Source organism: Vanellus vanellus (assembly GCF_965231255.1).
Source record: "Vanellus vanellus genome assembly, chromosome: 15".
NCBI lineage: Eukaryota > Metazoa > Chordata > Aves > Charadriiformes > Charadriidae > Vanellus > Vanellus vanellus.
This window is the reverse complement of record NC_138920.1, coordinates 7,818,020-7,843,050: the sequence shown is the minus strand read 5'-3', so window position 1 is coordinate 7,843,050 and position 25,031 is coordinate 7,818,020. Positions and strand designations below refer to the sequence as shown.

General features: G+C 58.0%; 2 protein-coding genes across 2 annotated transcripts in view; both read left to right on the top strand.

The window, feature by feature from the left end:
- Positions 1-3,069: 3,069 nt before the first annotated feature.
- R3HDML (R3H domain containing like) lies at positions 3,070-6,947 on the top strand (the record flags this gene model as incomplete). The annotated part of the gene is made up of 5 exons (XM_082491121.1): positions 3,070-3,330; positions 4,738-4,856; positions 5,317-5,449; positions 6,595-6,710; positions 6,815-6,947. 5 exons carry the CDS (start codon positions 3,070-3,072, stop codon positions 6,945-6,947), a joined length of 762 nt encoding a protein of 253 aa, XP_082347247.1.
- A 2,149-nt stretch (positions 6,948-9,096) lies between these two features.
- Positions 9,097-25,031, top strand: part of HNF4A (hepatocyte nuclear factor 4 alpha) — a gene marked incomplete at both ends in the record, with an annotated part of 35,277 nt that continues 19,342 nt past the window's right edge. The window contains one exon of the mRNA XM_082491080.1: positions 9,097-9,145. Coding sequence (XP_082347206.1) covers positions 9,097-9,145 — 49 coding nt within the window. The remainder of the gene's footprint in view (positions 9,146-25,031) is intronic.

Sequence of the window (25,031 nt, the reverse complement as noted above, 5' to 3'; positions counted from 1 at the left end):
CATTAAAAACACCTTCCCCATAACACAGCCCCAGTGCCCTTCCTATGTTGGTGTGCACTTGGAGGCAGCTACTCCTCCCAGTATGCCCAGACCACGTCCCCAGTCTGCCCAGTTGAGATCGCTGCTGCGTGTCCTCATCTGCCTTTCTAATCCGCTGGGAATGAAACCGCCTTTACCAGCCCTACTAATGAGAGATTTGATAGCTGGGGTTGAGCAGAGGGAGGCAGCCCCGGTGTGTGCCGTCCCGGTGTGGTACAAAGGACTTTCCTGCCACCAGCCCCTGGAGCTGGCACTTGCCTCCACATACGGGTGAACATAAAATTGGAGTGTCAACAAACTGGGGATGGTGCTTTGCCCAGCACCTGCGGAGAGCTGACTGGTGTTTTGGGGTGGTCTGGTGCTGGGAAGGTGAAGCTGAGCTGGTTAGACCCCCCCCAACAGGCAGCCCAAAAAGCCGGCGGGTTCTGGGAGCCACCCTGATACGCCGGCGTGCCCAGCACTGGCATCCACGGCATGGCACAGCCCCCGGCAGTGTGCCCAGCGCTGCCAGCACACGGGGCGCTGCTGCTGTCTGCACCGAGGGGTCCCCTCCCGCTGCGCCGCAGCCGGGCCGGAGATGCCTCGGCAGAGGTTTCCCTGTCTCCTTGCTGGCGCAACCATCATCCCTCCTGCTGGGTGGGGAGTGGATGGAAATATCCCTCCGGCATACGTCTCCAGCCGCTCCCCGGGGCCCGCAGCATCTTGAGTTACTTTACAGGAGAGCAGATGCCAGGAAAAATATACACAGGGGACTGCTTCGGCAGAGGCTGGCAGCAGGGTGAGACTATTGCTATAGCACATCAGCTCAGCACCTGGGCGTTATTCCCGCTCCACACTTGGGTCTGCTCCTCCCCGAGCTCCTGGTTGGATGTTGTTGCACTGCGGGTCTTGGGAGCTGTGGGTGAAGCCGTCCAGGCTCTGGGTTGTGCCATCAGTCCCGAAACAGGGCAGGAACTGCGTGGCTGGGATCCTTGATTCTTATCCCAGCGAGGGTGAGAAGCAGCGATGGGCTGTTGCTGTGGGACTGCCTTCTGCTCCCCTCCTCCCCAGCAGCCTCCTTGTCTCCCTGCCCGAGCACCAGCTTTCCCCCGGGCACGCTCCGGTCTCAGCTCTGTGCCTCCACCTCCGTGCCTCCCACCAGCTCGGGAGAGGGAGTTTGGGCTCGGTGCTCCCCTTCCTGCAACCGAAGAGCCAAACCCTGGCTCCAAACCCGCCTGTGCCCTGGTGAGCCCAGCCTTGGCGAGTGGTGGGGCGAGCACCTTGCTTCCCTGGGGTGCCGCGGCACGGGGCGATGGCGGCAGCGAGCCCTGCCATGGCTCACACGCGGCTGCTTGCTCTGGCTCGGAGCGCGGTGGGAGGAAGAGATGTGACAGGCATTGCAAGCAGCCCCTCCAGCCTGCCAGGCTTGCATTTTTGTGACCAGCAATGATTCAGCTGGCCCCGGGCATCATGACTGCCGGGATGTTACAGGGAAACACACTTGATGCTGCAGGATTGTCTACAGCTTTCAGACTTCGGCAGCCGTTTCCCCTCCCTGGGGACAGCCACCCTGGGGACAGCACAGCCCGCAGAGGAAGGGCTCTTTTCCCCTGACGAGATGCCACTGGCTGGGCATCGCCAGCCCAGGGCAGTGGCGGGGACACGGGCAGAGCCCCCTGATGGCTTCGGCAAGCCCTGGTCCTTGGGGAACCCGACCAGCAAACGGCTTCATTTCTAACAGGGAGATGTGCTGGCTCAGGGACGTGTGTGGTCACCAGGTCCCTTCCCAGCCACCCCTGGCAGGGACATCTCCGCTGTCTGTTCAGCTCACCCCAAAGCAGGGTGACCCTGGGTCTCCTGCTGAGCGCCAGCCCCGCCGCCACCAGGGCAAAACCCCCTCCGCATCCCTCGCCCACCCGGGATCACTTCCCAGCTGGGGGGGATGAACAGGAGAGAGACGGCTCTGGGAATCTCTCTCCATAGACAGCTCGAACCCCCCCCCGGCCCCCCGCCAGCAGCCAGCGAGCAGCCCCTCTGCCCGCTGGAGAAGCGAGCCGGGCTCTGCCGGCTTCCCCCGCCGGCACCGTGCATGGCGCAGCGTGCCTGCGTGCGCGCCTGTGCGCGCGGATGCATCCACCAGCCTATAAATCTCCTAGCAGGGCTCCTTCCGAACTTCAGGAGGTTCCCCAGGGGAAGAGTTAAGATGCAGCTTTTGCGTCAGACGCCGCGGCGGGCCGCCCGGCGGGACTAGGCTCAACCTCTCCCCCGCATCTGCCCCAGCAGGTTGTTTGCAAAGGTCAATCCCACCGGCTGCCACCGCCGCCGCCGGACTCGGCTGCTCTTGGCTCAGTCCTCAAGGTACGTAGTCGGGGGAACATCCTCCCCGCTGCTCCGGGGAAGGGCTGGCAGGGATGTTAGAAGGTGCATGGGCTGACAGACAAGGAGATATTCCAGGATTTTTCTCTCTTTTTTTTTAATTATTCTGGGGTTTTTTGGTGGTTTACTTTCCTTTCCCTGAGATAACGAGTTGTTAGGATTTCTCCACGATGCTTTTAAAACCGGTGGTGCATTTCTTTATCTGTATGAGATTTCCATTTGTGCTGGGGATTTACTCAACACACCAAACGCCTGGGAAGGTGGCTGCGGCGAATATCTCAGCATGCTCCTAATTAGCCCCTGCCTGGCAGGTACGTGAGATAAGCGAAAAAAATGGGGGAGATTTTGTACTGATTTTGGTGCTGTTTTCTTTTTAAAGAAACAACAAGAAAATGAATCCCCCAGTCACCTCGCTGCCTGTCCCAGGGAATTTGCTAGGTTATCAAAGAGATTAATTTTAAAAAATCAATTTAAAAAGGAAAAAACAAAAGATAAATTATTTCCATCTTATTTTGGGAAGTGGTGTTTGCATGTGAACTGCAAACCTGAGCAGTGCCTGTGTTGTTTCTCTCCCAGGTCCACGCACCGGCAGCGGGGACTGGCGATCCTCCTTGTCCTTGCTTAACTCCGTGCGGGAGCTGCCAGCCGCCGGCCGATCCCGCCGGCCGGGCTAGCATGACTGTGCTCCACTTGCACCTGTACCTCACTGCCTTGGGCTTCTGGATGGCACAGCAGTCCAGCTCCTTCCTGCTGCCCAACGCCACCGAGCTGCTGTCCCCCCCGGGGGGCAGAGCCGCGGGCCTGCTGTGGGGCGTGGGGGTCCCCCGCAGCCGTCGGAAGCGATACCTCTCCCCCCGCGACATGAGTGTCATTTTGGACTACCACAACCAAGTGCGGGCACAGGTGTCCCCCCCCGCCGCCAACATGGAGTATATGGTGAGTCGGGCTCTGGCAGGGTGTTTGTGGGTCCACAGCTCTTGGCTGCTGCGGTGGGGTGGAGGGGATCACCTGTGATGTGGGCACCCAACCTGGTAGGGATGGGACACCCACACATGGGAATGTCAGGGCGCTGCACCCGGTTTGCAGAGGAACGCCTGTCCCAGGGGACGTTTTGCATCCCTGGTGGTGGGCAGACCCATGCAGCCTCTGCGCACAAGGGATGAAGTCCCAGCCGGGTGATGTTTCCACCCGGTGGCACCCCTGGTCCTGTGCCTGGGACGTCTGGGAGCTTGCTGGTTGCGGGATGGCAGGATCCATCCAGCCAAGCTGCAGAGGTAGCATTAGGGGAAGGGAGGTGGTTACAAGCATGAAAAGCTCAGGTCCCAACCCAAAACTCAGGTGGGAGCATTTCCCCTGACTGTAGTTGGGAGGGATGACCCCATCCCAAGCTCCAGGGTCCCTCAGGACCTGGTGCGGGAGCGTAAGCAGGAATGCCAGCCCCCAGGAAAAGAAACGTCCAGGAGTGAGAGGGAGAGAGACTGAGCAGCCTCACAGGGTCGGGCACCTCCTCCAGGCAAGGGCCACCCAGGGCAGAGCTTTCCCCAGGTTGTCACCACCCTGCCTGGAGCTCCTAAGCTCCAGCCCTAAAGGAAAGAGAAATGGGGAGCCACCGAGAGGAAGGATTTCAACTGGCACAGAGCGGGACCCTTGGGGCAGGAGGTGCCCCGTGCTGCTCTGCTCCCAGGGAGGGGACTGGAGCTCTGATGGAGTGGCTGGGTGGTCTCTGGATGCTGGTTTGGGAAGACAAGTGGCATCCTGGCTTGCTGGGTACCACAGCAGGTCAGACATGCCTGGAAGCATCCTGCGCCGCTTCTTGCTCAGCCTAAATTCCTGCCTTCCAAAGTAACTCTCTCAGGCATCTCCCCAAAGCAGTTCAGGATGGATAAGAAACCCTTAAATAATGCATGAAGAAACCAGCTGTCCTCACCAGTGAGCCTGTGGCCGGGGCTGCAGTGGAGGGCTGGGGACAGCTGTGAGCTGCAGTGGCAGCACAGGGCTGTGGGGTATCACCCCTGGATTCTGCTCCACCTTCTGCAAAAGAGCTCATTCCCAGAGGGAATCACACCCACGGGGTTTGCACCGCTTCGGGGCACTGGTGCTCTGCCCAGGGAGCAGGGGCTCTCCGTGCCCAGGGGCTGTGGTGGGCAGCTGGGGCGGCTCATCGTTCCTGGGCACGCTGCCCTGCTCCCTGCAGGCTTTTCCCAGCCCGATGCGTGAGCCATATTTTTTGGACACCCATGGATGCTCAGAAACGCCCCCTGAGCCCAAGGGAGTGAGTTTCTCCTCTTCTCTCCTCTGGGCACCCGAAATCCCTGCCTGCCCTTTTCCTTTCCTCCTGGCCAGGTGTGGGATGAGCGGCTGGCCAGGGCGGCGGAGGCATGGGCTGCGCGCTGCCTGTGGGACCACGGCCCCCCCCAGCTGATGAAATACATGGGGCAGAACCTCTCCATCCACTCGGGCAGGTGAGTGCTCCTGGGGACCCCCCGCACCCCACGATGCGGGAGGAGTAGAAGGCAGCAGCCCTTTAGTCGAGGAGCAGAGAGGTTCTGAGCTGGGGTTGCAGAGGACTGGGGTGCAACCAACAGGAACATCAAGGTCCCCGGGAGAGGAAGGTCCAGCTCTTGCAGCAGGGTAAATGTGGGAAACCAGAGGTACCTGCTGCTCATTTTGGGGAGTATGGCATTAATCCTCTCTCTGCCAGGCACGTGGACAAGCGGGATGTGGGTCCTGGATCTCCACCATGCAGCTGAGCGCTCAGGTGGCCTTGGGCACAAGTGGATGGGGCACAAGGACATCGTTGCCCCCTCTCCATCCCACTTCTCTCCCCCATTCCCCCTACATGGAGCCTTCCTCCCCCTCCTCTCCCTCGCCCATGACCTCTGAGGTGGAGGGGGTCCACCTTACGCACAGCGCCTTTTGCAGGTACCGCTCTGTCTTGGACATGGTGAAATCATGGCACCAGGAGAAGCAGCACTACTCCTTCCCCCACCCCCGCGAGTGCAACCCCCGCTGCCCCTCCAAATGCAGTGGCTCTGTCTGCAGCCACTACACACAGGTGAGCACCACAGCCCCCAGAGCCCCCCGCAGCCCCCCCAGCCTCCCGCAGCCCCCCAGGACCTAGCTGCAAACCGGGGGGCAGCTCAGAGCGCCCCGGGCTGTTGCAGCACCCCGTGCAGGGAGCAGCCCTTCTCCCGGCAGCAGATGGGATCGGGGATCAAATCCTGCCTGCTTCAAATCAGGCAGCAGGGCTGGCAGCAGGCAGCGTGCCTGCCGGAGGGGCGCAGGCAGCCGCCGGCGATGCCCTCCCACCCTGGGCCCCTGCGGGAATCGGGCTGCTTGCATGGAGGTCCCAGGGGCTCGCAGCCTGCTGAAGTGCAGCCGGGACCTTCTGGCCGCTTGGCTGGGAGCTCTTCATTCTTTTAAAGCTTTTTCTCCTGCTTAGGCCTTTTTCGCTTTATTACCCCACTGGCACCTCAAAGGTGGTGAAGAGAAAAAAAAAAAAAAAAAAAAAAGCCCCTTTGTGCTTTTGCTGAGCATGAATCCTCTCCTCTGTGACGGAGTGGCTTTATAGCGCCCAGCCGTGTCCGGCTCCCTGGGAATGCAGCCCCTTTGTCCCCCCGAACATTCACCGGCAGCCTGGCTGGCACAAGGTGGAAAACCTCCCTCTGTTCCCCTGCTCGGTGGCAAAGCTGTGCCAGCCCCTAATTACCTCCTCTGCTTGGCTCCAACCTTTACCGGAGCATCTGCATCCCTGTGTGGCTCATCCGTGGGGATGCTCAGGGATGCTCCTGGTTGCAAATGATACATTTTTTAAGGAAGAAATTCATCCTGGAGAGGCTTTAAGAGGAGCTTCTGTTTCTGTTTCACCTCCCGGTGTGCAGAGTAAGCTACTGGTGAGGTCTGGGAACTAATTTGGGTAAATCAGAGAAGTGACCCAGGCTCTGCTGCTCATTTAAGTGAGCTTGGCAAGGCAGCCCCTTGCAGGGCAGCACAGGCTGCAGGCAGAAGATGGGCAGCGAGAAATCACCCTCTGGACAAAGCACTGCCTGTGATGGGCACAGCATCCAGCCTGAGAAATTCGGGCAGGCGGGATGCGATTCCCTGGTGGGATGGAGCCCTGTGCTGGGGTCCCAGGGTGACCGGCTGTGGGACGCCTGGGCAGGCGGTCGCCAACAGCGCCTGTTCTCTGTCCCGGCGCAGATGGTGTGGGCATCCTCCAGCCGCCTGGGCTGCGCCCTCAGCGCCTGCGCCAACGTGCAGGTGTGGGGCAGCACGTGGCGGCACGCCGTCCTCCTCGTCTGCAACTACGCCATCAAGTAAGTGCGTGGAGGGAAGCCCCCGCCGCTGCCATCCTGCCTCCCTGCTCCAGTGTCAGCAGTGAGGCGATGGTGCCGGAGGTGATGCTCTCCTCTCTTTTTAGGGGCAACTGGCTGGGAGAAGCGCCATACAAGGTGGGGCGGCCGTGCTCAGCCTGCCCCCCCACCTACGGCGGGGGCTGCTCCAACAACATGTGCTTCACTGGACTCAAATCCAACCAAGTCAGCTGGTTCTAGAGCTGCAGCCCTGCGAGGAAGCCCCCAGGAGTGGGGACGGGGTGAACCAGAATTATTTATAACACTGACCCCCCCGACAGCCCGACTGTCCAACCTGCTTCATCCCTAGTACCACGTAGGAAACTGCTTTTTTAACACACCTCTCCAGCAGCGCTCACATTGTCCGGCTGCTTCCCACTTTGGGAGGAATAGGGATAGTTCAGGTCCCTATTTCCTGAAATTGGGATGGTTTGGGGGTGTGTGGAGGGAGCGGGGCTGGCTGGCATGGTCCCTGCTCTGCGGGATCGGGGGGCTTTCCCCACCGAACCCCACCTGGGCTAAGGCACAGGCTGGTGTAAGCAAATACCAAGACGTTCCCCTTGTGGCGAGCGGCTGGAGGAGCAGTGGGGAGCTCCGAGCATGCCCCTTGCTCCTTGGTAGCCCCTCTGGCCACCGGACCGCTGGCTTTGAGCCCCCCAATAAAGCAGCCTGGAGACTCCTGATGCTCGTGTCGGTCCTCCCTCACTCGCAGCCCGGAGCCTCGGGGTAACACTGAGTTGGTGCCTTTCCTCTGGTTTTGGGGGTAAAGAGCGAAGAGGTGCAGAAGCCCTCGATGAGGCCACCAGCCACGGGCTACGGCTGCAGAAGATGCCCGGGCGCTTTGCTCCATCGTGTGGGAGAAGCCAGCACTGCTGGGACACCTGGTGATGATGATGCTGGAGAGCCACGAGCTTCTTGTCCCACCCAGGCTGCCCCACACCACCCCACTGCCCTGCCTCACCCCCAGTGCTACCGAGTACCCCGTTATCCACACCCCCTCCCTCTCCAGGACCTCTCAGCACTCAGCAAACGCAGGGGTCCCCAAATTCCCAGGCTTTGGGTCTGAGTTCCCAGTTGCGGATTCCTGCGCCGCAGCCCACTGCATCCTGGGAGCCCCTTCCCCGCTCATCTCCACACGCTCCCTTGGGATGTGCTTTCCCATCCAGAGGAGCAGATGTCCCTAATTTTGTCCCCTTGGGGCTGCAGGGTTTCAATACCTGGGGTGCTGGAGCATCCCAGGACTGGCAGAGACCCCTCGGTGCCTTCGCCCAGCCCATTCCCGAGAAGTACAGGACTATGTGCCGACAGGCAATCACTTTTTCAGCTCCAGCTCTGGATCCCCCATATATTTGGCATCATCTCGGCAACACACGGCCCTGCTTCCCTCAGCGCAGCCCCCAGGAGCAGAGGCTGCTCCTGCCACGGAGCCACCAGCAGCACAGGGGCTCTGCCTCAAGGTTGGGGACTGCATCTGCATGCCCTGGACCATGGGGCTTCACCCGGGTGCTGCAGGCCAGGAAAGGGCACAGATGGTTGTGATGTTCTGCAGCGCACTGCGGGTCCCCCCGATTTGAGGAGCAGAGGGAGACAGGGAGGAGCGGCAAACACCCTGTGCCCTGGCCCCGTGCTCAGGGTACCACCCCGCATCCCACCACAGCATCCCCGTGCTCAGGGTACCACCCCGCATCCCACCACAGCATCCCCGTGGCTCCTCATCCCCACACGACCCCTCTGGTTTCGCACTAAGGGGACGAGCCCCAACCCACGGCTGGGGCGTTTCGCCCCTTGAGCCTCTGCCGGGCTCTGCTCTGCCCGTGCTGGCGTGTGCCAGCCCCCACGGCTCACCCCATGGCCCCTCGCCCGCAGGCAGGCTCGGCCCTGGTTTTCCCATCGCGGGAAGGTGATGGCACAAAAACCGGCAGCACCCGGGGCGCTGCGGAGCCGGATCCGGCTGCCCTGTCCCCCCCACGGCCGGGGGTGAACCCCAGCCCGGCGGCTGCCCCGGCCTTGACACCAGGTGGAAACGGGAGCCCCAAAAGAGTCCAGTAAAAGCTGTGTTTGAGTTTCTAGCTTGGCAGCAGTTACTATAGCTACAGCAACGGCACCTTGCAGATTGGTTTCCATAAGAGCTTGGTTACTATTTAACATCTCCACCCACATTAGCCCTGATTAAGCGAATCAATAAGATAACAGGAGAGGCAGGTTTCCTCGCCCTGCCTCTCGCACTCCCTCCTGCCTTCACCTAGTTCCTTAGTGAAAGACATTTTTATTTATTTATTTAGATTTCTTTTTTATTCCTCCACTTCCTCTGGTTTTCGCCCCAAGTGCCCATAGCAGTAGCCGGCGAGACATGGTCAATGTAAGCACCCAGCTAAGCGCTAAGATGGAGGCTCCATATGGTGAGTACAGCGTTTCCATCGCCCGCGCTGCCGCCCCGGCGTCGCTCGCGGGAAGCGGGGCTGGGAGCGGGCAGCGACCCCCCGGCCCCACGTCCCGGCCCCACCGCGCTGCCCGGCCCCCGCCGGCTCAGGCACCTGCAAAGGCTGGAGATGGAGGCAGAAAAAGGCTCCCCGATTATTTTTTATATAATATACATACATATCTGTGTATTTTCTCTCTTTCACTCTGCTTGGCTCGAAGAAGAAGGCACGTGGCTGAGGTCCGACCCGCTGGCAGAGGGGCTGCTGTGGGGTTCGCAGCAGAAGTGGAAGCAGTTTAGCAAGGAGGTGACGTGCTGCCTTAGGACACGCGGCCAGCCCCCGTGCAAAGGCTGCGGGCGGCCGGTGGCACGCCTGGGCTGCGGGAACGGGCACGGCAGGCGCCCGCCAGCACTGCCGCTCTCGCCGAGGGCCGGGGCCGGGCTGGTGTTGATGCTGGGCAGGTTTCCCAGCAGGGACTGTAGTGCCCCGACAAATGGCAGCCTCCAGTCTCTATGGTGCAGAGCATCAGGCAGCATGCCGCTGCCCGGGGCATCCCGGCCACAGGGGGATGCTCGCCAGGCCTGTGCCCGTGCTCCCCGGTTGGCACAGCGGGTACCAGCCCAGGGCAGCCCAGCGCCGCAGCTCTCCTTGGCTGTGCTGGGTGCCAATGGCCAACAAACCCATATGGGCATCGGCGGATGGGTCCCCCTGCCTGGGCTGCTGTCAGCCCGACATTACCCTCGGGATGGGTCCAACTGTGCCCGTGCTGCAGCTTCCCCACACGGCGAGCGGCTGGGGCTGGTTCGGTGCCGTGTGATCTGGGAACCCCAGTTCCCTGGGCATGGCTAGGGTGCAGAGTGAGGCCCCAGCAGATGAGGCCTCACGGTTACAAGGTTCTCCATCACGTCCCCATGGCTCTCCATCACTTCCTCGTGGTTCTCCATTACTTCCTCATGGCTCTCCATCACTCTCCATGGCTCTCCATCACTTCCCCTGGCTCTCCATCATGTCCCATGGCTCTCCATCATGCTAACTTTCCTCTCCTTGCTGTATTTTTCATGCCCTGCTCTTCTTCTCCTTTACCACACCCCACCCACGAGCACACCCAGCCCCACCAGCCCACGCTCCAGCCACTGCGTGTGCTGCAGCCAGGCCCCAGGAGCGCTTGTGGGGCTCCCAGGCCACCTCCTTGCGCTTTGCTCATGGTCCCATTTTGGCTGGTGGCTTCTCTTGCTCCAGGCCTGCAGCCTCCTATGGGTACCACCTCCAGCCCTAACCCGCCCCCGTGCTGGGCATCTATGCTGCAGCGAGGACCCACGCCTCTTTGCCCCCGCCACTTCAGTACTCTCCAGATCACTTTAATTTCAGCTCACACGGTGAGCCATGGCCACACATGGAGCTCACGGGCATTTTGGCAGGTCCACTGCAATGGAAATAGGAATTGCATAGGACGTGCAATAGCATCGCTGGGCTGCGCTGGAGTAGGGAGCTACAGTCAAGCAGTTATGAAGTGCTGAGGTTTAGCCCGTTTTTACTGGGTTGCTTGTTTGTACGTCCCAGGCTCGCGGGAGCCGGGGCTCTGGAGGAGCTCCCATCACCTGCTCTGAGCCGCAGGAGCCAGCAGAGCAGAATGAGGCCTCGCATAAAGCCAGACTGAGAAAAATGCTGAGTTTTTGGTCTGTTCAGTGCAGGTTGTTGTTTTGCGTCCAGCTGGTGCTGCTCAGACAGTGTGCAAGGAAAGCTGCTCGTGAGCGGGTAGAACAAAGGCTTGATGCCTCCGAGATGTACAGAGGGACGGATCCTGCAGCAAGGGCACCTCTGTGAGCTGGCCCAGCAGAAGCAGGCGCTGAGCATCCTCCAGGCTGAAGCCCTGCATGTCTCATCTCCTGACCACCCAAGTTCGCAGGGACTGACTTGTGCGTCATCTGCAGGAGAAGGGGAGGCTCAAGGGACGATCCCATCAGTCTGGGAGACACGGCAGAGCAGGGTGGCCAGGTCTGGGTGTCCCCAAATCCAGGGTGCCTGTGTCCTGCTTTGCCCGAAGGTGCAAAGCCAGCTCCATCTCTGCAGCGAGCAACGGGCTTTGCCTGACAGATGCAACACAAGGAGCTGAACAAGCTCCTTAATCACTTATGATTAAGTTATTCTGCCCACTTGCAGCTTGCTCTAATGTGAGCAGCCACTCACCAGCCCTGGCACATCGCTGACCTTAAACACAGGCAGGTAAAAATTTCCACGGTTAAACTTCTCCTGATTTTTTTTTTTTTTTTTTAAAATCTGATTGTCGCCTAATTTTTCAGCCTGAGGGTCAGCGACTGAGCCACGGGCCGAGCCGGGTGCTGTGGGGCAGCTGGGGAAGAATCGCTGCAGGTCCCACCTGCGGCCGCTCTTCCCATCTGCTCCTGTGGCCAAACAAAGGCGCGCTCCGGCCAGCAGCCGCTGCCTGCCGCGGGACCGGGCTGCCGAGCCTGGGGCCTTGCAAGGGGGAGAGAGAAAAATAAGAAGAATAAAGAAGCGAGATGGGCCTCCCAGACCAAAGCGAGAGGAAACTCAGAGTGTTGGCAGAAGGAGGGGAGTCCTCATAAATAAAACGGGTGAAAAAGTTATCCAAACAGAGGCGAGAAAGTGCTGGCGGGATGGGGGACTGGGCAGTGACTGGCTTCCCTGGGAGCCTGCAGCACTGCGGGGATGGGGATGGGGATGGGGATGGGGATGGGGATGGGGATGGGGATGGGGATGGGGATGGGCACAGCAGCCGGGATGCACTGCAGGGCAGACAGCAAAGTGGTGGCCAAATCCTTCCTACGGTCACCGAGAAATTTCTTCCCTTGCACAGCAATGGGGGTGCTCCACGCAGCAGTCGGTGCTGAGCCCCGGCTGTGCCCACCAGCGCTACCCACGTGGCCAGCCAGCTCCTGGCCCTTGGCCGCTCCAGCTGGCATTGCACTGGCATTGCTGGTGCTCTGCTGGTGGATGCACATCAGGTTCCTCCAGATGAGCCTTCAGCCTTGGAGAGGTCATACAGTTGTTTGCAGTTTCTCTTGATCAATGGAAAGATTTTCTGATTTTTCCATCTCCCTATCTATCTCAGAGGCTTCAGCATTTCAGCATCCACTTGAAGCCACGGCTGTGTTCTAAGGGGAAAGCTGGGTGCCAGCACTGGCCTCAGGATGGTAAGCAGGTGTAGCCCCCTCTTTGCAGTGGTGGCAGCAGCAAGACCAGAGAGTGGGGCATCCCCCCCCTGCAGCTACTGCAACCCTCCCCATCCACCCCTGCCCCAAACGGCCGCTGGCGTTCCCTCTAAACCATACCTTAAGGACATTAATTTCCCTCCCATCAGACCTGTGCATTGTCTAAAGGACTTGGAGGTCGCTGTGCTGGGCAGTGAAAAAGGTGTCCTGTCCCCAGCACCCTGTGTAGGTCCCTGGGCGGGAAGGGAGCGATGCAGCAGCTCCTGGAGTGCCATGGGGCTGGGGACACGTTCAGCATCCTCACCAGCACCCGCTGAGGACGGGCTGTGAGCTGGAAATGTCTCCTCTGGGCACGCTGGTGCTAAATCCCTGGGGGACGCTGCAAATGGGTGTGCAAGAGGGTAGGGATGGAGAGGGGGCAAGGGGAAGGTGCCCTCCTGGGCAGCGAGGAGGCAACGAGCTCCTGGCTCCACCTTTATCCTCCTGATGAGACCTGGGCACAATCCGGGCAATTGTCCTCGATCCCAGCGCAGGCAGCACTGCTCCTTCGTATTTTGGAAGTGTCTCTCAGAGCCGGGGGTCCCCAGGGCTGGTGGTTACAGCAGGGACCGGCACATGATCGGGGCCAGCTCCGTAAAGCAGCTTTGGAAATTCGCTGAAAAATGCGAGACGTCAGAGCTGCTCAGGCTTTTTGGTCAGCTGTAGTGAATAGTTTCAGCTGAAGAACATAAAAAGGGGCAGAATTTCTAAATATTTTTATTTTTCACTGTGAAGCGATTATTTTTCGTTGCCAACTGGATCTAATTTTTTATAGCTTTCCCCTAGATATGACCCAAACTGAGCTTTTTTTCCCCTTGATTTCTCATGCCAGCTGCTACTTAATTCCTCTCTTCACTCCTTGCGCTCTGTGTCCATGGCCCGGAGGCTGTTGGGGGTCAGTGGGTGTTAGGATCATCCCCGCTGGTTGTTGGGGGTGGCCGTAACACCGGTGTTGGCAGGGTCAGCACTTACCACGGCAAGAAATGGCTGAGCAGGGTCTTGCCGCACCCAGAAATAAGCGCCGGTGTGAAAAGGGACAATCACTGCTTTAGCTGCTGTGGCCTGATCCTGAGTGCTGTTTGCTGGTGCTTGGTGGAGGATTCCTTGGGGCAGAGCTGGGGATGCTCCCCCCCGGCGCGGGGGGGCTGCAGGGATGCTGCTCAGCGTTGCGGGGCGGCTGCGCTTCCCCGCAGGGCTGCGACTCGGCCGCGCCGGGGCAGCCGCCTCTCCCCAGCCGCTTATCGGGCCAACAGCAGCACACCCTCATCTTCGGCTTCGCTTGAAAACACGACGGTATTTTTATAAGAGGGAGTGAGCACAGGGGGCTGCTATCCGCGGGCAACGAGCTCCGGCTCTGGGAGGCGAGCGGCACGAGGCTGGGGAAGGTTTGAGGAGCGTCTGAGAGCTATTTTGAGCTCCGCAGCGCAAGTGTAGGACTGCGAGTCAGACACGCTCGGTTATTCTTCTGCTGCCATCTCTTAAATGCCATTAAAAAATTATTTACTTTAAAGTGAGCGCAAAGGGGTGGTGAGTGGTGGTGGTCCTGCAGACAGCAGGGTCTAGGCAATTTTCCTTTAAATACAGCGATATTTGCAGCAGGACTGGGGGCAGCAGCGGGGGACAGGGCAGCCCCCAGGGCAGAGCCAAGGGGTATGTCAGGCAGGGGGGACACCCGCAAGTGTCTCTGCCAGCGGGCGCGGGGTCAGAACGGGGCAAAGACTGCAAAAAAAGGCCCGTGACTGTTTGTGTTCGGGCTCCTTCTCTGTTTGCTTTCCTCAAATATTCAAGCAAACAAGAATCTTGGCAGAAATGTTTGTGGAAACAGCAAATGTTACAGAATTTTGCAGAATGGCAGGCAAATTTCGAGGTAGTGGCTGTATCGTGAACCCGGGGCTGACAGCTCTGTGCTGGGCAGAAGTAACACATCCCCGCTGGGGCCTCCGAGCTAAGCCAGGTCCCAAAAGCAATTACTCCCAGGAACGGCTCCTGTCCAAGCTTCAGCCTGAGCACCAACAGAAATTACCCAGCAAATCCCTTCAGGAAATACGTGCCTCAAGAAATAATGGTGTGCTCTGGGCAACGCACCGACCGTGCGAGAGGAGCAGCCCCATGTAGAGTGAGTGGCTCGTGGAAAGGCACCAGCAGGTGAGGAGCAGACGGATGCTGGCTCCAAAACACCGGGGGTCTGCATGGCTGAACCAGCTATTCTACCCCAAAATGCTGCAGCCTCTGCAGGGACTCTGGCTGCGGCCCTGCAGTACCAAGAGCTCCAGTACTGAGACAGATGAGGACCATCACCATGGGCTCAAGCCTTCTGAGCCCCCAGCACCAAGATGTCCCAGCAGGCTCAGCTGGTGCCGGCATCTCCCACTGGGAAGAGTGCTGGAGATGGGGAATGGGCGATACCATGTGCCTTCTGCTATGTGTCACCACAATTTCCTCGGTGATGATGCTCTGGGAGCTCTGACACTTTCTTCCTCTCTGGATATCCCAGCTTTGGATATCCATGGCTTTGCCCATCTACCCTGAAACTCATCCATCAGGATGGGTGGCTCAGATTCTGCCACCAAGCGTGGGGCACCTGAACCCACCAACATGGGGCCAGCGGGCACCTTTCACCTGCCTCTGCACCAGAAACCTGTCCTGGCCATGGGTGTGTGCGCAAGATTTTATAGGCGATAAGTCCTGGGAAAGTGGGAAATGCAGGGAGAGCCGTACACTCAGCTTCCTGGCGTGGCCCAACGCTCTGGTTAAGAGAGCCAATGTCAACAGATAGACCTGAAGGAAGGAGCAAAACCAAATACATGGGCACTTCTCAGAACAAGAGCTGTAAAACCAGCGCAAACCTGAACAAGTGCCACAACACTCTCTTATACAGTCAGAATCAATAGTCGAGCCCACTCGATGTGTTTGCCGACACATAAACAACAGCCACCGCTCCGCGTTTATGGCCCAGCACCATTCATGGAGACTGCAGAGCCTGGCTCCTCCTGACCCGCTCGGCCACTTCTCCCCCCCGCTGCTCCCAGGGGACGCTTGTCATTTTGCCACACGGTCCCCAAAGCCTTGACGCCCTGTGATAAAAGCTGCTGCTGCTGCTCCTCATCTCCAGTGCGCCAGCCTGCCCACCGCTTCCAGCCTACCGGGCAAGTCCTGCATCCCACCCATCATGTCCATCGGGATGGCAGGGTCCATGTCACCGCCCCCAGTGAAAAGCAGCAGCCCAGCCTGGGAAGAGGATTCACTGGTGCTAACGTCGCCCAAGGAAATTTGGCTATGGACTGTGAGGCTGAGCAGGCTGTCAGGTCAATGGACAGGGCAACACTGCGGGGCTCAGCAGAAGGCATAAAAAAGCAACATCCCCGTGGAAAAAAACCTGCCTGTGCTGTGGGTCCCCATCCAGCTCGCTGTGTGGCCTCTCGTTTGCAGTCACCATGGCTCGTGAGCAGGATCAGGTCCTGTCCAGAGGATGAGCAGGCTCAGCCCGGTCAGGATGCTGCCGCAGCGGGGAGCAGAGAAGGCACCGATGGGCACAGCTCTGGCTGCTCCCCTGCCTGGAGTCTGCTGCCTTCAAGGACTAAACAGTGGCGGGACAGAGGCGGTGGCTTTGCCACCTCATGGAGACCCTGGTGAAAGCAGAGCTGGGTGCTGCCCATGGCTCGTCCATGGGTGTGTGCCCAGGGACCGCCACCACCTGGGAGAAACCTCTGTTGACCTGGGTGTGTTTCCCTTTTACGGGCGTTAAAACTGATGAGGAAACAGAGGGGTGAAGGGAGGTGTCATGGGGTTATGCCCAGTTCAGACCCAGTCCTGCTCTCGATGCTTCTCCTGGCCCTGCATGGGCACGCTGGGCATCTGCCCCATCGCCAGCACTCCCCTTCCAGGGCACGGAGCCGAGGCAGGGACCCACTGGGTCATTCCCCATCCCCGATCCGTCAGGAGCTTTCTGGAAGCTGCTGGGAGCCGTGTGCGCTCCAAACTAATTCGAACAAACCCCAGCGGTGCGGGCTGGCAGCGGAGGCTCAGGGGGCAGGACGGGAACTGTTTAGGAACGGTTTTGCTCCGTTAGACTTGTGCCTTTGAGATGGTGCTTGGGGTCCCATGTCTCTGGAGGGCAGGAACGAACTCTCTCCTCCTTGGCACAGTGAAAGCAGAGGGGCGCTGGGGGAGAGGAAAGCCATCTGAGGAGGAAGGCAAGTGCAGGAAAACGGGTGTTTCAGACGGGCTTGGCCCTGCGGTCAGTTCCTCCGGGCAGAGGGGCTGCGCGAGGCCACGCGCGCTCCCCACCATGGTCAGGGCCACGGCCGTGCAGCACAGGGCTGCATTGCAAAGGCGCCCCGTTCTCCCTCTCTGCGTTCAATTAATTGCTCGGCACCTGTGAAAACCCAGTGAAGGGCCACTCTACCCCCTCACCTAATTTTCCTCCTCCTGGCTAAGCAGGGACACACATGCCAGCACACACTCCCTGCCCAGGAGAAAAAGCTCAGTGCTCAGCAGCCTCCGCGCTCCCCTCTGGACTGGGGCCAAGCGAGTCAACACGAGAGTGTCACAGAGGCTTCATCTCCAGAAGAAAAAAAAAAAAAAAAAAAAAAAAAGAAAAAAAGCAGAGAGTGCAGTGTTGTGGTGGCAGAGAGGGGTTTCCTACAGCCCAGCAGTTGGAAAATCCCTTTTCTTCCTGCCAGGCTTGCCTGCAAGGCACTAGCCGAAATCTCCTGGATTCCCCATCGACAGCACCAATGTGGACAATCGATTAAGAAATCTCAGCCCTGAGAGTTTTCCAGGTCCCAGTTTCCTTGGGAGGGGATGGGAGAGGCACAGAGCAGGCAGGTTCCCCGGGGAGCCATGGGCAAACTCCGGCAGTGACGCCCCCGGGGTGGTTTGAGCCACTGGAGATGCTCTGCGGGCTCTGCAGGGCACAAAGCTCGGGGCTGCCCAAAGACGGGGAGCACCACGTGTGCGGCTCCTGCCTGCTGCCCTGCTTCATCCTCGCTTCTGCCGTCCCCGCATGTCGGGATGGCAGCCGGGAGGGGAAACAAAGGTTGTTTCTCAGGGATAGGCTGCTCTGGGTATTTATATAGAAACATTTTAAAGTGAAAGCTGCCAGCCTCTCCCCGGAGAGGGAGTCAGACCCGCTCCCCATGTTTAACGCACCAAGGCACGCTTTCTGGAGCAGCCTCTAGAGCTGCATGTGCAGCCCCCTGCCCCACAGACACGCAGCAGCAGGCCAGAGGCCAGGGTGAGGGCACCTCGGAAAGGTGGCCCAGAAAGCTGTGGGCATCGCTGAGGGGACCGGCACCGGGGCGCAAACCTGGAGCCACCTTATAATTCCCCCCCGGGTAGTGGCCAGAACCCTTTAAAACCTGTGGCTCTGCGGCACAAACTCCTGCTCCCCATCAAATCTCATTGTGACCAGCATTAAGGGATTAGCCGGTCCCTGCCGCCGCACCGCAGCCAGCTCCCGGGCATGGCTCGTGCCCCGCAGCCCGCCGGGGTCTCGCCGGCTGGACGGCCCCGTCCGAGGGCGAGACTCCCGTAGCTCTGCCCGCAGAGCTGAGCGTCCCTGGAAGATGAATGGCAGCAGATACGACCTGCTCCAGGAAACACCAGGTACCCCCCGCGCTCCCCCCCGGCACTCGCAGCGGGGAGAGAAGGAGCTGCGTAGCCAACAGCGCTGCGGAGGTTCTGTGACCGAAGGGCATTGGCAACCTTGCCCATGGGGTTTTGGGGCAGCCAAAATACGCTCATCCCCCACATATGTACTGCTGGTCCCCATCTGAGGGGAGCCCCAAGTCTCTGGTTTCTGTTTTGCTTTGCGCAGAGCGAACATGCCAGGTTTGGGGGTGGCTAATGTCCCCAAGCTCAGTTCTGGGGCACAGAGACACCCCACCTCAGTTCTGGGGCAGAGAGACACCCCAACGCGGGCGGCACGGTGGAGTGGGTGCTGTGACCCCCTGAGGAAAGAGGTGGTGGAGCCGAGCTGGTGTCCCACAGACACCCTGGTGACTGGCCCACACCATTTGGGAAATGAATTGATCGTTCTCAGCCCAGTTCCCGGGGTCTGGCGGCTCTGGCTTTACTGCCTGGGGACAGATCCTGCCAGTGTGCAGTGCAACTTTCAGTCCTGCCCGCTCCTTAGCCAAAGGGGTCTGCGGCAGGACTTACCCAGCCCTCATAATGAAAGCTTAAAAGCTACTAAGAGAAAACCAGTTTCAATGCAAACCTTACCGGCTGCACTGAGCTCTTACTAGAAAGGCTTTTTGGGTCCTCCCCTGGCCAGCCCTGTGCTCAGCCCCTCGGCCCCAGCAGCCACGGGGGACCCCGGCGCGGAGGCGAGGCAGCGAGGAGGCTGGCCGGGCTCGGGGTGCTGCAGGGGGGAGGCTGCAGGCACTCAGACATGTGTCGAGCATCCCCCCAGCCCCGGAGTGCTGCGCCTCGCAAAGCCTCATCCACAGAACACCACACCACACAACCCCGGCGCACAGCAAAAATCCTGGGGCTCCTCCTGCTGAGCGATCCCCCGCCAGGCAGGGCTTGCGCTGGCGGTGGGGTTTGTGCCTCCTGGGGCAGTCTGCACCTCGAGCCACCATCCCGCGGGACGAGCTCCCCACGTCAGCGCCGCGCTGGGAGCCACGTGCTGGGAGCTGCTCCCAGCAAATACCTGCGCTCTTTATCAGCTGGTGATTGATTTAGAAAAGTTCATGGCTTCGGCGTCCCATGATACGTTTACTAGAAGTGGTTCGTTTCCTCAAATGATGTCGTTTATGGTCATAATATATTTTAATTTCTTTATGATACAAGAGGCCAATGGTACTGGGCCCTGCAGGAGTGTAAAGGGACAAATAATGGTGTTATGCTGTCTTGGAGACATAGGTCGAATACTCAAAGGCTAATTAGCAGTTAGCCAGAAGCCAGGCGGTTGGCTCTGCAGCGTCCTGGCCGTGGGTTTATGGGACTGTGGAGACATGCGATCCCCTCCCCTTGCCGTCCCCCGTGCAACAAACCTGGCATATGGAAAGCTCCGATGTTCCCATACCTGGCTTTCTGCTGTGGTTTTTCACTTCCGTGGCAGTAGACAGGACGGCTGTGTCGCACAGAAGAGTGCTGTGGTGGCCACGGGCCGCAGGGGTGCGAAGCTGCAGGATGTGGAGCTCCTGAGTACTGTTTCCTCCAACTTACCCCTCTGGTACTCGCTGTGCTCTGCCGATTGAGGACGCTGGGGACAAGACAGGCTGTTCAGGCACTCTGCACGCTCCTGCAGAGAAAAAGCATTTTGCACCAACTGGTTTCCTTCTGACTCCAGAAACCAGAATATCTCAAATTTTAACTTAACACTTTTTTTTTTTCTTTCTCTTTCTCCTTATTTTGTTCCATGCCCAGCCTACCTTCCCCATTTCAGACTTGACCAGTGCTCCCACCTACGGCAGCCTTCCGCCTTCCTTGTGTGTCCATCAGACACACATGTGGCCTTTCCCCGAGATGCTCCCCCAAAGCTCAGCTCCCCCAAAGCTCAGCTCCCCAGCCGGGGCTGACCCCACCGGCCAGCCCGGGGCAGGAGGGGGGCAGCCGGAGCAGCCCACGGCTGTTGGGTTCAGGAAGATGCTTTTTGCCCTTGACATGGGCTCAGACCGTCCCCCCGCCACCCTCACCCCGCTGCAGCTCTCCCTCCACACCCCCAACAGCTTTGCAGTCTTTTGCCTTATTTTCTAGCGAGGCCCCATCCCGAGAGCCCCAGCCGCAACTAGAGAGCACTTCCAGGCATGGCTTGCTGATGCATCCACCTTCGCAAAAAAAGAGAAAAGAAATTTTAAAAGAAGCAAAACTTGCTTTGTAACCTCTGTTGATTTTGGCTGTTCTCCTCCTCCACCTATTGCTCCACCAGCTGGAACGATTCGGGGGCTGTTTCGTGTGTGTATAAAGAACGTATAAAGTCAATGAAACCTAAAAGCCCTGCAAAGAGCTGGCAGGGGTGAAGGGAGAGACTCGCTTGCCTGCCAGACTGCGAGCTCAGTAGGGTTCTTTTCCCTGGGAAGCAGCAAGATTATTTCAGTTCCAAAGGGATCATATCCACCTGCTAAACAAGTTCTCTGCACATCCAGATGTGGACTGCTGAGAACCCTGCACGCTAACCGCGTGAGCTGGCGAGGCACGGAAGGCAGTAAGTGCGTGTTGCTGGCAGCAAACCCTCTCTCCAGCGCTGCTGCTTCCCCGTGGCTTCTGCCCCCCCATTTAAACGGGGCTTAAACCACTGGATTCAAGCTGGGCATCTGCCAGTGTAGACAGTGAATCTGGACCAGCACGTGGCAAAGTCAAGAGTTTTTCTGGATTTCCTCCCAAATAGGCAGAAGAGTGTTTTGCTGGAAAGCGTCTGGGTCTCCATTGGGTTGGGGTTTGGATGGAGTACGAGGCTCGTAGTGTAGGGTTTGGATGGGGCAAGCAGGATCAGCGGTGGGAGCTGTAGCTTGGGCCAAGTTGCAGCCTGTGGTGTAATGGAAGGAGACGACTCCAGCAATTCCTCTTCCTTGCTTGGTCTTGGGCTCATTGCGTGATTTTGTGTAGAAACACAGCAGCCAGATTTCCAGAGTCACAAGTGCCGACTTGCAGGTCCCAGAGGACAGATGCTGTTTTCGAGGGCTGCAACGCAGCCGGAGTGATTGCAAACACACGCCAGCAAATGCATTGGCATTTTTGGTCTCAGCTGCCCTTCTGAGAGCAGCTCCAACTCATTGTCCTTGCAAAACAACAGCTCCCAAGGGTACTAATAATTACTTCCTCGAGCGTTCAGAGCCTTTGTTAGGCAGGATAATAAACCCCTTTCTGGTCCTGGGATGAAAGGCACGCACAGTGTTATCGCTAGAGCGGTGTATGCTGAAATGGTCTGTCTGTCCCCATGTTTGTAGTTCTTTCCCTACCGCTTGTACAGAGTGGCTATTTATTTTAGCTCCAATAATTGCCTCCAGCTCCAACATCCATCCCAGCTTTGGCCGAAATGCACATGTTGCTTTTGGAGAGGCGTTCAAGCAGAGTCTGCTCCCTCGCTTGAAGTGTCTCTTCCCATGTCCAAAAACTGCCTTGATTCTCCATACGGTGATTTTATGGCCCAGGGGCCCGGACGGTTCTGGTTGGTTTGGCCACTTTTTGATAACCAGTATTGGTGAGAAACAGCCTGAGGTTGCGGTGAAGCTGCCGCTGTCACCCTTAGCTGGGGTGGGGAGCCCAGGGTGCCACCACATGTCACAAGCTCACCAGCGACAGCGTGTCCGGGGTCTGCTCAGGCATCGCCCCCAGCTCCAAACAGCATCTGTCCCAACCACAGCGACAGGCGCTTCAGCGCAGGGGAAAATAGATCACCAAGAGCAATTTGTTGTTGAACAGAACAATAAAATGCCTGTGTCTTCGCCCGGGCATGGGCCTGGCACGCGGCTGTGGTCACCTCCTGCCTCTTGGGGCTGGATCTTTTTGATCCACCTCCCCTGGATGGAGGTGGTGGATCTTTCTGGTTCACCTCCACAAAGTATTTTGGTGGGGCAGGGATGTGCCGCAGGCAGTGGCAAGGGGCAAACAGACCCAAAACAACATCTGCTGAATCATCAGTTTTCCTGGAGGCTTCTCACTGCTGCTGGGGGCGGACACGGGAGCAGACCCCCATCTGTGTGTCCATCATATGATTGCCCAGAGCAGAGGCACAGAACCACCGCTTGAACTGGGGGCTTGTTTCAGCTACACTGACCTGCAGCCCCCCAGCCCCGGCCAAATTCCTTGGAGCTGCTTATTAACGCAGGGACAACTCCGCTCCGGAGTCACGGCACGCCGAGGCAGAAGGCAGAGGGGTTTGATAGCATGGCCTAAATATCCCTGTTTACAAAAAGTCTGACAAAACACGAGCCCTTGGCTTTATCTTTCCCATTTGGAAATAGCCGCAGAGCAAATATACCTAAGGCATGAAGGGAGGGGGATTTATATTGACTTTAGAAAAAGCTGTTCTTCAAAAACAGGAAAAAAACCCTCATCCTCGAGCTGTGCAGACTGGCTGCCAGACCCACAAGCCTTGCACAGAGGCTTAAAGCCTCCCTGCTAATCTGTAGCTGTTCTGTGTGAGCAAGTCATGCAGTAAACTGCTCTCTGTTAATTTTTTAATGCAGAATAAACAGGTCAAGAAATGATTAGCATGAGAATAGTGGAGCTTAATCAGGAGAATCAGAAAAGATGAGAGGGAAGAGGCAAATTGGAGTTATCAGTTAACCATACGGAGTGGCTCTGCCTCCAAGAGCTCATGTTCCCTCTCGTTTTCCATCCTCTCTGAAGCTGCCTTCCCCCCCCTTCCCTAATTTAAATGATGAGCTAAAATTGCTGGTATAAGCACAACAGAAGCCCTTGTTTCTCCTTCTCATTTTCTATCTGCAATGGCTGCCCAAATGAATTGGAAGTGATAAGGCTCCTACCTGGTTATGCCCGATGGTCCTTCCCATTTCACGTGGAGAAAGGGAGCTGCTGGTTAAGGTTAAGGTTGAAACGTGCAAAATCTGGTTTGTGCGCAGATGAACGCTCTGCTCCGGTGCAAAAGTTTCATTGTGATCCCGACAGATCTGGGAACTGAGTGGAGGCATCCGTGGGCAAGGGGAAAAGCAGCCCTCGGGACTGCTTGGAGTGGAGTTTGGTCAGTGGTCGGAGATCTATATTCTCAGATAGGCAGGACTTTGTCCACAAACTGGAATTTGAAATTTCAAAGGGGAAAAAAAAAAAAAAAAAAAAAAGCAGAAGGGACCTTTGCATGTGTGGAGATGACTACGCTGGCGACGTTCCCCTGGGACTTTTGTTCTTTGTCTCATAACTGGGCTTTGTGCTTCCCCAATAGCTTGCTCGGCCAAACAGTGGTGGCTGAGCAGGGACGCCAGCCTTGTTCAGGGCTTTCCTGCTCTGGAGAGCTTTCAGACCCAACCCCACCTCTGCTTCACTTGCATGCCAAGAAAAAGCCACTCCATCCCCGCAGCGGCCTTAGAGCTGCAAGTGACATGGAAGGAGTGACCAGGAGTCGGGGCTGCAACAGGCAGCGGTGGCATCGCTGATGTCGGACAAGGTTGGTCCTTGCTGGCTCTGGGCACTGGTGTTTCTGCCAGGGATTTCTTCAGAGTGCAGAGCTGTGAGAGAGAAAAGCAAAGGGCAGGAGGGTCCCATGCTCCCAGCTACTGCCTGACCACTGTCCGTGCTCAGAATGTCCACAGGCAACTCCAGACTGGGGGGTCCGGTCGATACACTGGAGGGCAGGCTGGAGAAATGGGCCAGCAGGAGCCACAGGGGCATAACCCTGTGGTTCATGGAGGACATCAAGCGTAACCCTGTCCCATGGAGGACATCGAGAAGATGGGGCCAGGCTCCTCCCAGGGCGTGTGGAGGGAGGAGATCAACAGGCATAAAAACAGAAATAAGGGAGGTTCAGACAGAGTCTAAGGATAAACTTATTCACTGCAAGGACAGTCAAGCATCAGCTGTCTGGAGAGGTTGCGTGGTCTCCACCCTTGGAGGTGTCCAAGACCCAGCTGGATAAAGCCCTAAGCAACCCATGCTCCTCTCACAGCTGGCCCTGCTTCCAGCAGGAGGTTGGTGCAAAGACCCCGAGGTCCCTTCCAACCTGTTATCCTTTGATCCTACAAAACTCTGTTCAACCCACTTGACGTGAAGAGCTAGCAAGCATGGTAGCTGATGGCATCCCTACCATAAATGCTCTATTAGATACTTTATTCCTGGTCCTCATTTATTGAGAAGCATAGATCTTATTTTCAGGGAATCCCCTTTTGCTTTGGATGAATTTGCCCATCAGAGATCTATAGATAAGGCAGAATTAGTGGCATGATATGCCAGCACGGGAAAGGATTTACTGCTAAACAGATAAAAATTAAATAATCTCTTGGTGCAGAACACTTCATGCCCTGGAGCTGTCATGGTCTCCTTTGCAGCCATCTCCTGGCATAGGAAATGGTGGGTGGAGGGCACAGAAAATATGGGATGGGAGGAGAAAAGAGAGGGCCTGAAAGCTCAGCTTCCCCTGAGCACCTGGGCTGGGAACAGCCTTTGCCCACCAGTGGGGGTTTGCCAGCTATGAGTCGTCTCTCTCTGAAATAAAAGTGACAAAACATCTTCCGCAGGACAGAAGAGTTTGAATCAGCCCCACAACCAGCTGCTGACTTGAACATCTCCAACCTAAAGCAGCTGCAGGGGTCCTGTTAGTAAGTACAGGCCATGACTACATGGCCAAGCTGTCCCCAAACCCACCACGCAGGGATGTCACGGGGAGACAAGGACTCCCCAGGCAGAACATCCATCTCCTGCAGCAGACCCTGCCCAGGGAGCAGCCGACGCTTTTCCATCATGAGCCCATCTCCAGGGCAAAGGAAGCACAGGGTGTCCTTGGCTGGTCTGGTCCTCGACCTCCACCCCGAGACAAGTGACCGACAGAGAACACCGGTAGTGAAAAAATGATGGTCAACACAACCCCGGGGCGGAAAGCGCCACGTCCCATTGGCAGTCCCGGCCTCGTGAGCCACCTAATGCTCTCCAAACTTCCCCGCTCCTTATCTGCCGCTCTCCCGCACACGCTGCCTCTCCGATTTCCATTCCTGGCCCTCTTAATCCCTCCCACC